Below are 13,629 nucleotides of genomic sequence, written 5' to 3'. Positions count from 1 at the left end.
CTTTTTCTTTTGGGGACATGCGTTGGAGGAGATGTCTGGCTAAAGAGCCAGTGACCATTTTAGATCTTATTTCAGGTGATTAGTACACCCACACGTCTCAGTCTAGGAGTATGACAGTCTTGCCCCTATAAGGCAAGGTGACTGTTAGTGGGAAAAAAGAGAAAAGGTATGAGGGGCTTTGTAATAAAGGGGGGGGGGGAGTCTCAGTTTCTCCATCTGTAAAACGAGATTAAATGAGGGAAGACGGGAAAGCACCCCAGGCAGTGCCCCATACAGAAGCCTCGGTAAATGTCATTCCCTGTGGGAAAAAGGAGCTGTGGGAAAACACTTCATACCCGCACCGCCTCTGATGAAACCTTGCTCCCTTTCTATTCCCAGTAATGGCACTGGGGATCATAAAAATGCTTCTTCCACGTCTCTTCCTTCCTTCCTCTCTTTCTCTCCAAGACAAGGATGTAGCCATCTCTGTTCCCCTGGATTCGGAAGCTTGTGGCTCTCTGAACAGTCCGGCTCGGGGGTTGCTCAGGACCGGGGCGAGGAGGGTGGTGGTGGGGGCGGGGGGAGAGGTGCAGCTTCAGCCTGCGCGGCGCAGTGGGCAGGCGATCCCGAGGCGATGGAGGAAGGGGGGCGGGCGCAGTCGACCCAAGGGTGGAGAAGAGGAAAGGAGAAGGACGCGCGTTCCCGGGCTCGTGACCGCCGGCGGCCCAGGGAACCCGCGCCCAGACTGCCCTGGAGAGATGGCAGGCGGCGGGGACCGTTGTGTCGTGCGCACCTTCCACCTGCTGCTGCTGGCCGCCCTGCCTCTGGCAACTCGCGGGATTAATCGAAGCGCCGCAGCCTGGACCCAAGAGAAGGTGAGGGGCTGATGTTGCGCGACTGTACCTGGGCGGCTCTTGCAGGGTGCGGGGATCTGGGGTCGGGCGAGCCTCACCTAGGCAGGGAGGGAGGCGGGGCAGAGCGGCAGTCCCCGGCCCAGGCAGCCGTGTTGCCGGGCGCCCAGAGAAGCGGGCTCTCCACGTCCTTGCCAGGGCGCCTCGCTGGCCTCGGGGACGCCACGGGGGCTGGGTGATGTCACCGGCCTCCCCTCGGCTGGGTCGGATGCGGGTACTGGTAGGCGCAGGAAATGTGTCTAGCGGGTGGCGGCCGGTAGGGACCGCGCCGCCTCTCACTGGGGACCCATGAAGACAGAGGTCCCCGCGTTCCCGGCTTCCTGGTGCGGGGCGCGCCTGGGGGTGTGCCCACGCTCCCCCAACACTACATCCCAGGACGCCCTGGAGACGTTGAATTTTCCATGTAGACTCTGGACTGAAGTATAGTTCATTTCAGATATTTAAGCGGAGCAGCTTCGAATCAACGAGTGTAACTGGAGATTTGCTTTACTTAAAAAAAAAAAATTACGTTGTCTTAAAAGAGTAAAACGCAATTGTCAGAGAGATGTATCTAGTTATAGTGGCGCATTTCATATAAGGAATTTAGAATTAAAGTGCTTTGCCAATGCCCTCTGTATGAAGTAAGTGGGTTCACAACCATTTCTCTTTCTTGTGTAACAGTTTTGAAATCATGAAATTGCTAGGAATTTGTGCAAGCGTTAATGGTATTGGAGTAAAAAGGTATGCTTTTTTTTTTTTTTTTTTTTAAAAAGATTTCTTATTTATTCATTTTAGAGAAGGGGGGAAGAGAAGGGGAGGGGCAGAGCAGGAAGCATCAACTCATAGTTGCTTCCCATATGTGCCTTGACCAGGCAAGCCCAGGGTTTCAAACTGGTGACCTCAGCATTCCAGGTGGACGCTTTATCCACTGTGCCACCACAGGTCAGGCTAAAATGGTATGCTCTTAAAGATACTGAGAAAAGCAGCAGAGTAGAGGGATGAAAACTTCGACAGTGTTGTTGAACAGATCTTTTAAATGCTTACAACATGTATTTATTCACACGTTTGCAATACCGGGCAGCCTGGAGAAGGCGCAGGCCCTGCGCTCTCTCCTCAGCCTGCTCTGCCCATATGGATATGCACAGCCCACTTCAATTCTCTGGGTTAGGCTTCATTAGCCTCACTATTCAGGGGCACACGTGACCCCAGTTATGCATGGAGACCATCAGCCACAAGGAACCTGATAGGGATACAGGAAGTCAACACAAAAATAACTTAATTATAAGGAAAGTAACTGTCAATAGGTGTAATGTCCATTGGGGAACCTTGAGGTACACACTCAAATCCTTTCCTTTGCTTCACCTTGAGAACTGTCCTGGTCAGAAATTGGGAAGAGGACACAAAGAACCAGAATGGACAGCCACACCAAATCTGTCTTTATGGTCCATCAGGAGTAAGTGAGATGGGAACAGTTTGAGAAAGCGTCCTTTAAAGCAGTGGTTTCCAACCTTTTTTGGGCCATGGACCGGTTTAATGTCAGAAAATATTTTCATGGACCGGCCTTTAGGGTGGGATGGATAAATGTATCACATGACCAAGACAAGTGTCAAGAGTGAGTTTTAGATGGATGTAACAGAGGGAATCTGGTCATTTTTTAAAAAATAAAACATTGTTCAGACTTAAATATAAATAAAACGGAAATAATGTAAGTTATTTATTCTTTCTCTGCAGACCGGTACCAAATGGCCCATGGACCAGTACCAGTCTGCGGCCCGGGGATTGGGGACTATTGCTTTAAAGCACCAGTCCCTTTTACTTTTATTTTAAGAAACTTCTAGTTGCTATTGTTTTGGAAAACTGGATGCTTTCTAGGAAAACGGTGCAAGCAAACAAACACATGACAAAATCAGCTGTGACAATTCCTGACTTCTGACCTTCCTTTTTCTGTAGGTCTTCGCAAATTTTTCCAGGTGGCCACTACTAGTTTGAGCTTGGGAAAATAATTAGTCACCACTAAAGTACATGCCTTCTTGTTCTCGATGGCATATCTATTTTAATCATGTGAGGTGTGCCCTTGGTACAGTGATCTGCCAAAAGGTTAGGCGTGGTAAAACATTGATTTTGAAATCCATTTTCTTTGCTGTGAAATAAAGGTGTGTCTCTTCCAGTGGCATCTGATAGGTATAAACAGTTCAACCCTAGTTTATGGTTTTGTCCAGGAGATTGTGATCTGGTTATTTGAAACCTGCAAGCTATTTCTCCATAGTAGCAATATTATGAACATCACAAAGCATCTGTGAGGAGGGTACATTTATCCCCAATTTTCAGATGAAAACTGAACCACGATTACACCAGTGAACTAAAGAGCCCTCCTCTCTCCTTTCCTCCTCCACTTTCTTCTTCAAGGTAGGTAAATCTTGGCTGATGGTTCAGGGAGCTGTGTTAGTGAAGGAGTGTGGGCTGGTGGGAGGAACAGCTTACCCCTCTATAGGTCACATTCACAGATAATTCCTATTAACAATTTTTTGGTGTTCTTATTTTTCTCTCTCTCTCTCTCCCTCTCTATCTCTGTATTTCTATCTCTATATCTATACATAGATATAGATATAGACATACATACCCACATATATAATAGGTTTAGTTTTTCATATAGAAAATAATACAATAAATAATACAAGAATAAAGTCTGTTTCATGTACTCACAACTGTAAACTTCCATTTGCCCCACCCTGCATATATAATATACACACACATATATACACAGACATACACATATGTATATAAATATGTGTATTTATATTTATAGAAATGATAAAATTATACCAATCTTATAAATTTTATGAGAATTGAATAAACTATTCATGTAAAGCACTTAGCACAGTGGCTGTTGTATAGTAAATGCTCAATAAAAGTTACTTGTTTATTTTTAAAATAAACACACATGAATCTTTATTTCATACTGGAGATTGTGCTGCATATGCAGTTTTATATCTTGCTGTGTTGCTTAATTGTATGACTGTTTCTTTGAGCCCATTAATTTTATTGAAAGCATCATTTGATGATTGCAAAATCATTATCATCCTATAATTTAACTATACCTTAATTGCTGAATATTAAGGTTGTTTCCAAACTTTATTGCAAACCTGGGACCTAAGGTATTTTAATGGTAGAATTTTTCTTTATTGTAACAAGGTGAAGTTCAAGTGTAGAGTTCAAGTTATACTGGGAGTGGAGGGCCAGATTCTTTGAACAGAGCAACCACATACAGAAGAGTTGGCCTCTTCCAGGAGTTCGCCTTCAGGGTCAGCTCTGGCAAGCTGTTACTGCTCTCCCCAGCAGTTCACGGTTCTCTGCTCCTGGAGCCACATGCATTCTAAAATTCCTTAGGGATCCCCTTCTCCATGGCTCTACAAGTCTTTATTCATCCGTCCACTCCTCCACCTGCCATGATTCTTGTGGAAACAGCAACAGAGGCTGCAAGGTGGGGACAGGGAGGTCAGTGGTAAGGTGGGTGTTGGTAAGGAAAAAAGACAAAACATCCCGTTTTGAGCTTCTACTACAGTAAGTAGTATGACATTGATTTTACAGATAAGCAGACTTGTCCTAGTCATAACTAGTAAGTCAGGGAGCTGGGATTTGACTTTAAATTGTTCAAAGCCTGAATTGCTTTGCTTTTAGATAGATACCTGTTTGCACTGAAAGTAGACGTAACTTTATCTTATTCAGCTCCCTACTCTTCCACAACTGCATTTGTCATGTCAGTGGCATCCCATACATAGAAGGAGTTCAGTAAACGCTGGCCGGGTTGAATTTACAGGTAGACACAGGTATTATCCTGAGTGCTGTTGGGAGATACTCACATGGGTTGGAAACTGGAATTGAATGGGTTGACCTGCTGTAACAATCTCCCTTTAATTCAATGATTTGGGACCTCAAATCCCTCTGCAAGCTGGGCCAGCTCTACAAATTATGTAATTAATACCCTCTTTGGCCTGGCACCATATGATTAGCCTAGAGGAGTTGCGTCAGGATATCTGGTTCACACTTTTTTAGCTGAAAGAGTTTTGTCACCCAAAGCAGACTTATTGTCCTTTCTGCCTGGGTGAAAAGACAAGGCCGGGGCTGTAACAGAGACTCATTCCTCTGAGAATTCCTGTGCCAATAGAAAATTGTCTGCGTTATCTTTTAACTGAATTGAACTTAGAATAGTTTGGGCTTTGCACTTGACATTGGCTCAACACTATTTTTGCCTTATTTACTCTTCTCACTCCCAGCCTACACTTTCTCTCCGGGCTTTTCCTCTTTTTCTGTCCTCTCATCTTTCCATAGATTTTTATGCTTATTGAGTTCAGAGAGTGAGTCTCCATAAAACTTGAATGGGTGCCATTTAGGTTGGAGAAGTCAAATGCTTTTCCATACAGGGCTTTAATGAATAGAACGGCTTAAGTATTATAATTAACTGAGTGTGGTTGTTTCCTATCTCTATCCTTCACTGGCTGGGAAGCTTTTCTGTGTGAGATTTCACTGGGGCATCTTTCCTCCTAGGGAGGCAGAGAGAGAAGAGGCTCTTTACTCAAGTACGTCAATTAAATGGTTGAGCCCAGGAAACTGAAAACGACTCATGTAGTCCCTGTATTCAGGAGCCTGTTTGCAGAACTTAACCTTTATTCATCCATTAAGCAGTTTTTGGGTCTTTGTCAACTATGTTTTCCTCACATTACCTGTTACAGCTAGAGATGCTGAAGAGTTATTTGTTTGTTCCTCTTTCCTTTTTTTTTTCTCCCCTGAAATCCCTTAAGAACTCTTTCAAACCTTTATAAATCACCTGTTAAAATGTAAGCTTGATTTCCTTGCGCTGTGGACATGAAGGGAAGGGCCTTGTCCACAGCCACTAGGTTGGCTCTAAAATTGTCGATCAATAGAAAATGAGTCCCTGTTCAAACAGCTTTGAAGCCATAGCTCTTGATTGTTACAATGACTTCCCTGGGCCAACCCATCTCTAAATCATCACCAAGATTGACTATCAGAAATTCAATAAGAACAAAGCCAACCAATGGTGAACCACAATACTTCCTGGCCCTTTGCAGTAAGTAGTCTACCTGTCTCTCAGCTCTTTATAATTGCTTGTGCGTTCAAATGATTGGATATTTATGATGGCAAAATGCCCATTTTACTTTATTATTATGTAAACAGTCTTAGTGAAGACAGTTTTAGCAAGATAGTCACCTGTCAATTCCTCATTTGAGTACTTCACCTAATATTTATTGGGTGCTTAATATGAGCTAGGAAGAGAGCAGACAATAAACGAGTTTTGCCCTTGTGGAGCTGACACCTTGCATAAAATCAGGCATTAAACAAGTAAAAACCCAAGGAAGTGGCCTCTAAGGTCCTACCTGAAATGAGCAGGAATTAGCCAGGCGAAGAGGAAAGGAAAAGCCTTGGAGGTAGAAGGCACTGCAGATGCAAAGGCCCCAGCAGGGCACAGGCGTGCACTGCCTTGGGGCCTAGAAGGATGCCAGGGTGACTGAAGCATGGCGAGCTGGGGCACGTGGCCCTGCCGGGGGCTTGTGAGCCAGCAGAAAGGACTGGACAAGCTCTTGTTGGCTGGGTTAAGTAATAATTAACCACGTAACTCTTCTGACTTCTTGCCTCCATTTTTGTATTTTCCTTTTTCCCATTTTCAGTGTTTTGTCTTTTAGTTTTAGCTTTCTTCTCAAAGTGCTGTTTGAGAATAAACATGGATGGACTTTGATTCTGGAGGTACCAAGGAATTTAAAGCCTGCAGTGACAAATTTATGGAGGAAATACATTGAAAAATGTATTACTAGTAAACAAACACAAACCTAAGGTGTTCAGGCACAGCATCAACATTCGGGAGTGACCTGGAAGTGAACAGATGAGGGAGGCAGGGATTGGGAATCCACGAAACTGGAATCTTTTCATGGACTGACCCGGAACTCTCCTATGACCTTGGGAAAATCAGCTGGTTTCTGTGGACCTCGATTTCCACTGACATAAGTTAAGGATGTTGGGCTAGATAATGTCCAAATGGCCTTTCCAGCTCTTACCCCTTTCGTGTTTGGTAGAAGGTAATAGAACTAAAACTTATTGAATATTTAGTATGGCAGTTTACATGTGTTAGCTTTCTTAATTACCCTAAGAAGTAGGCATTATTAACTTCATTCTACAGATGAGGAAATGGAGCTGTAATGAGGTTAAGTAGCTTCACCAGAGTTACAGCTAGGATGTGGTGGGGGGCTGAGTTGGGAGGGTTTGTTTGAGCCCACAGCCCGTGTGCTTTGCGTGATGATACCAGAGTACTGCTGAGACATATCTAAGTGTAGGTGACTGTAAGTAATTAGGCAATAAGCATTCTAATGCCACAGTTTCTCATCAGCCACGTGAAGTATTGACACGGGATGAAAATACCTATGTGATTACTTAGACATATTCAACAAACACTGGCCCTGGGAAGGACTAAAATAGATAAGGCTGTCCCAATTTCTGTTTTGCACTTCAAAGAACTAAATATCCTTATGTTACCTTCATCATTGCCCTTTGGGAAGAAATTATCTGATCAAACCACTCACTTCCCTGTGGGGAAGCATAACACATTCCATCACTGAGTGCCTGATAAGCATGTAATGAATAAATGATTCATCCCTACTAGTATCAAAAGAAAATGCAGCATGTATAAAGTAATATCCAAAATACAAATTTGAATGTTATGTTTATTTATCTGTTTGTTTCACTTAACTAATATATCAGTGTACCTAAGAATGTGAACATTAATAGATGGAGGCAGATTAAGGTGGGTTGAGGCCCCGGGCGCAGAAGAAAATGTCGGGTCCCCTTACATTAGAAAAAAGTGTCAAGTTGGGGTTTTGTGGGGCCCTTCAGAAGTCGGGGCCCAGGGTGCGTGCCTGGTGTGCCTGCCGTTAAATCTCCCTCTGTTAATAGAATATTAAAATACAGTATTTTTAATTGAGGATAAAAAATGTACCAATGAGTGGGTTATAGAATCATTAAACTCTGGCTGGAATTGTAATGATCATGTAGGTTAGAGCTGTTCAATAGAAATAAAAAAAAAATGAGAAAATTTTTTTGATATGAAATTTAGAATTTTCTAGTAGCTATATTAAAAATAATTTTAATAATATATTGTATGTATTCTGCATATCAGAAATGATCATTTCAACATGTAATCACAATAAAAATTGTTAATGAGACATTTTATGTTTATGAGAAGTTAAGGGACCTGCCCAGTGTCATACAATCTATAAATGGCAGTGAGCTGCTTTGAATCCAGTTTCTTTGACTCCAAGACAGTACTTATTCTGTAATAGCACACTGTCTTTTTCAAAAGCAATTATGCTAACAAAATATATTGTTTTGTTACCTGTAGTTTTAAAAATACTGGGTTTTCTTAAGAATAGGAGATCAATAATTGATATTTTAAAATCTTAGTTTTACAAAAACAATTATACCAAAAATCATTAAAAGTTACACAGGAAATGAGTGTCAAGTATTTATTTTCAGGTTCAAAGCATTATATTAATTTTATTTTTAAAATAAGCTGCCAAAAGAATTAGTTTAACTTTCTAGATCTAAAGGGTCAATTTTTTTTCTTCTTCTCCAAGCGAGAGGAGGGGAGATAGAAAGACAGACTCCAGCATGTGCCTCAACTGGGATCCACCTGGCAACCCCCATCTGGGGATGATGCCCTGCCCATCTGGGGCCGATGCCCTGCCCATCTGGGGCCATGCTTGCAACCAACCTATTTTTAGTGCCTGAGGTAGATGCGCCCAGGCTGATGCACTCAAACCAATTGAGCTATGGCTGTGGGAGAGGAAGAGAGAGAGAAAGAGAGAAAAGGGAAGGGTAGAAGGTTGAGAAACAGATGGTCACTTCTCCTGAGTGCCCTGACCGAGAATCGAATCGAGGACATCCACACACCAGGCCAATGCTCTGTAAGGGGTCACTTTTTAATTTGACTGGTTTAATGTGCTTTGTATAATGTAAGAACTATCCCTTCTTTTCAAAGTCAATCTTTTTCTATTGCAAATGTTTCAGGGTAAATCTTAACAGATTATGAAACAATAACCTGTTAAATAATCTTTAATCCTCAGAATTATCACCAACCAGCCATTCTGAATTCATCGTCTCTTCAGCAAGTTTCAGAAGGCACCAGTATTTCTGAAATGTGGCAAAATGACTTACGACCATTGCTGATAGAGCGATATCCAGGATCCCCTGGAAGTTATGCTGTTCGTCAGGTGAGAATGCGGCACACAGACTTAAAAGTTGTTGAATACTTTGCTTTCACATGAAAGATAAGATATCAAAAAAAAAAAAAGATAATATATTCAAAGTTTGGAGTTATGTAATATGCAGAGCTATATTTTAATCTTATTATTCACCAAAATAAGCAATCAAGAAAACCAAACAATGAATAAATGTCTGTTAATCTAAATCAATTAATGGGTGAAATCTGTGTGTGGGGTATGCCAGCAGATACGGTAGTAAGTGCTCAACTCTTGATCATTTCTGTAACAATCTTTTGGACTCTAGATCAACACTTTATCCACTGCACCAGCACAGGTCAGGCACCTCTTGGACTCTAAATACCCAGCATTAACAGCCTTAGGCAGTCCTTGCTTGACAGTTCTGTGCCAAGAGTGAGTTACTGTGGGATCAGGCCTCCATTCCCCTTAGGGCAATTGTATTCTCCCTGGAGGGAGGGAGTCATGATCAGTGATACACTACTTTCTCCAGTGCAGTGCTTCTCAGGCTTCTGACTCAGACCCATGGTGAAAAAAATATATGTGTGTATGACATTTTATAAACACAAACATGAGAATAATGACCCACTAAACTGATTCAAGACCCACTGATGTTACCACTATAGTTTGAAAGGTAGACTAAGCCATAATCTGGGCCAAATCCTGAATGTGTCTTAGTGCCTTTACCTGTGAATGGCTTTTATTTCAAACCCCATTTCAAGGGGCAGCTTTGAAAGCAATGGGAGAGACTGGCCCATCATATTCTCCTGTGAGAGTACTCTACCTGCCTAACTCCTCAGGCACCAGTGCTGTGGCACTGTGGCACCTGCGAGGCCAGCGGAACAGCTGTTGGGCCAGTTGCTGTTTTACCCAGTGTATGGCTCTGCCCCTCAAGCCTAGCCCAGAGAGCCACTGTCTGTTACTCTATTAGCATCTTGCCTTCTACCCAAATAGCTCCTGCTTCCCCTAAGGAATTAGATGGTAGAGACCAAAGACACCTTAGTTCTTTCTACCTTTTAGGCATGGTAAGTAATAATAATGATGATGGTTGCTTTCACCAAGCACTGTTTCAAGGTCAGGCACTGGATGGAGTTCTTTGCATGGATGATCTCATTCAGTCCTCACAACAGTGCTGCCATGAGAGTGCTGTGATTACTCCAGTGCTGCAGATTCAAAAAGACCTGAACTAATGTGCTCAATGTTGTACACTTACTAGTGATGTACACTTAGTAGTGATGAGCCTAGAATTTGGACCGAAATGGGACTGCTTGACTTCTCCATCCTATCTCTGGAGAGTGGGTGCTGGGGCGGCCAGCTCTGTGGTGTGTGCTCACAGATGTCACTAACTTTGGACCTTCTCATACTTGAGCTGGGAAGTGAGGCACATCCCACTCATTTTAATGATACTCCCTGGGCATCATCTCCAAAGCATCATCTTAAAAGAAGTTCAAGGCACTTACTGGGACTTTCCAAAATCCTCAGTTCCTCATGGGAAAAAAAATCTAGGTCTATAACACTCAATTCAACCTTTCTCATTTCCCCATACCACTTGCTCAGAAGGCTGTTTATACCCAGAAACAAATACACATACTCAGATCTGAGGTTCCTTGTCTGTAACCTCTAGAAGTCCGTGAACATACAACTATTATTGCTATTTTGATATTTATTTAACTTTAACAGAATATATAATACAAAGAGCACGCATAAGAACTGTTGTGATTAAAAACATTAAATTAAATATATATTCAAAAGTGTAACTGAATCTACTACAACATTTTCTATGTCATATTGCAGTAATGGAAAATGAGAAATTTATTTATATATTTTAGGGTATTTTGGGTGCACTGCTGCTGGGCTTCTTATGTGTGATCTGGCAATGTGGCAGTGACCCTAACAGGGTGTTTGTGTTAGAATCTCACTTAAGAGAATCAGTTTTGTAAGTTTTTTTTTGTTTTTGTTTTTTTTACAGAGACACAGAGAGAGTCAGAGAGAGGGATAGACAGGGGTACAGACAGACAGGAACAGAGAGAGATGAGAAGCATCAATCATCAGTTTTTCGTTGCGACACCTTAGTTGTTCATTGATTGATTTCTCATATGTGCCTTGACCGCGGGCCTTCAGCAGACCGAGTAACCCCTTGCTCGAGCCAGCGACCTTGGGTCCAAGCTGGTGAGCTTTTTGCTCAAGCCAGATGAGCCCACGCTCAAGCTGGTGACCTCGGGGTCTCGAACCTGGGTTCTCTACATCCCAGTTGGATGCTCTATCCACTGTGCCACTGCCTAGTCAGGCTGTTTTGTAAGTTTTTTGAGAAGAAAATCACCATGAGCTTTTAGAAAACTGTCCCCTAAGCTGTGAAAGATATAGGGTTCCCATTTTGAAGATATGATGAATGACACTTGAGTAATTATGAGGGAACTATATTAATGACCTTAATTTTAATTAGTACCTTTTACTCAGAACTAATTTTAAACAAGAATTATAGAAAATATATATTTTCATCTAGGCCTCTGTGAGCACTAAATTAGATTAAAAATAATTTATTTTCAGATTTGTAACTAGGCAGGACTCTGAAACCTCAAAAAATGTGAACTCAATATAAAATCAGTGAATTAACTTTTGCAGTTGTTAATGGTGTGCATTGCTGTGGGTTCCCTTTCAGAGAGTAATATGTGAACAATAATCCAAAGTCTGCATTTTTATTATCTCTGGTCAGTAAGCCTAAAGTTGCCAATTGGGTTTTTGAACATTTGTATTCAAGAAGATAATTTATTTATAAAATAAATAATTTGAAGGCACTAGATTTTGCGATTATTTCAATGATTTCTAGCTGAGATAGGAAAAATATAAATTTAAAGATCAGGATGATAAAGTCGCAGTAAGGCATAAGCTAGACACTTTGTCTAAAAGAGGCAAGCTAGAAGCCCTGGCTGGATAGCTCAGTTGCTTAGTGCATCATCCCAAAGCGCAAAGGTTGGTGGTTTGCTGGTTTGATCCTGGTTTATGGCCACCTACAGGAATAGCTTGATGTTACTGTCTCTTTCTCTTCCTCTCTCCCTTCCTCTCTTGCTGGAATCAATTAAAAAAAAAAAAGAGGCAATAGTCACCTGACCTGACGGAGGTGCAGTGGATAGAGAACACTGAACTGGGATGTGGAGGACCCAGGTTAGAAACCCTGAGGTTGCCTGCTTGAGTGCAGGCTCACCAGCTTGAGCACAGGATTGCTGGCTTGAGCGTGGCATCATAGACATGACCCCATGGTTGCTGGCTTGAGCCCAAAGGTCGCTGGCTTGAGTGTGGGATCATAGACATGATCCCATAGTTGCTGGCTTGAACCCAAAGGTCGCTGGCTTGAAGCTCAAGGTCACTGGCTTGAGCCCAAGGCTGCTGGCTTGAGCAAGGGGCTCAAGGCACATATGGGAAAGCAATCAATGAACAACTAAGGAGCTGCAACGAAGATTTGATGCTTCTCATCTCTCTTCCTGTCTGTCTGTCCTTGTCTGTCCCTCTCTCCGTCTCTCTGTCTCTGTCACACACACACACACACACACACACACACACACACGCGCGCGCGCGCGCACTCACACTCACTCAGAGGCAATAGTCATTTCAGGGTTAAGGTCCCCTATAAATGCCTAGTCCATCTGAGAAGTTGAAAGCTATGGGCTGCTTCAATGAAAGGTATGCATATCCTGGTGTAGAGCCCCCTCAGCTTGGAGCCCAAGAGACTAATTAATATGTGGCACACCCAAAAAGGAAAAGGTAAGTGAAGTTTGCAGTGGCAGGATTCAGCATCCCGACAGTGGTCTGTTTGTGGGTTTAGTGCAGCAAATACAGCAGAACCTGGTGTTTCTCAGAACCTGGAAATGAGAATTTAAGTTGAAGTAAATTAGATCCAGGATCATTCACTAATGTTAACCTAAAGTCAACCTAAAGTCTCCCCCACTTCCTCCCTTCTTTCCCCTCCCACCCCTGAAGTAGAAGTTGTTTTATTTGCCTTTATCTTTTATCTCTCTTCCTCTCTCTCTCTCCACCTTCATCTCTCTCTCTCTTCTGGTCTCCACCTCTATCTTTGTATTCTTTTCTTTCTTTCTCCACTTAGCCTCTGTCTATCTTTTTCTTCATTTCTCTCTATCTCCATCTACTCGTCTCTTTCTCTTTTTCTCTCTTCTTTATTAAAAAAATAGGTATATAATAATAAAAAATATAGCCGATGCTGGAAGTTGCACTTCAGCATGGCTGTTGGGTCCTGGCTTTTGCTGCCTGGAGTTAGGGAAGCACAGCAGCTTCGAACTCCCCTTCCCACAGCCAAGCACTCCCTGCCTGGGAGCGTGCTAGTGTCCTAAGCAGTAGTTGTGGAGCCCGCTGCACAGAATTATAGGAGCTTGCAGATAAAGTCTGAAAGCCAAATGCACCACAGCAAGAAGTGTTGCTGATGTAATTATATTATGCAACCAATTTGATTGTTTGTAAAGAAATTA

The 13,629-nt window shown here is 42.6% G+C and overlaps 1 protein-coding gene across 2 annotated transcripts in view; it reads left to right on the top strand.

Annotated features, from left to right (window-relative positions):
- The first annotated feature begins 616 nt into the window (after window positions 1–616).
- QPCT (glutaminyl-peptide cyclotransferase) overlaps window positions 617–13,629 on the top strand; it is a 28,092-nt gene continuing 15,079 nt past the window's right edge. The window contains exons 1-2 of one of the 2 annotated variants that reach the window (XM_066372402.1): window positions 617–854; window positions 8,999–9,145. In XM_066372402.1, coding sequence (XP_066228499.1) covers window positions 738–854; window positions 8,999–9,145 — 264 coding nt within the window. In that variant the 5' untranslated portion in view covers window positions 617–737. The remainder of the gene's footprint in view (window positions 855–8,998; window positions 9,146–13,629) is intronic. The other variant, XM_066372401.1, reaches the window with a different exon arrangement.

Source organism: Saccopteryx leptura, chromosome 3 (assembly GCF_036850995.1).
Source record: "Saccopteryx leptura isolate mSacLep1 chromosome 3, mSacLep1_pri_phased_curated, whole genome shotgun sequence".
In the NCBI taxonomy this organism is placed as follows: domain Eukaryota; kingdom Metazoa; phylum Chordata; class Mammalia; order Chiroptera; family Emballonuridae; genus Saccopteryx; species Saccopteryx leptura.
The sequence above is the reverse complement of the archived record's forward strand: the minus strand, read 5'-3'. Positions and strand labels throughout refer to the sequence as shown.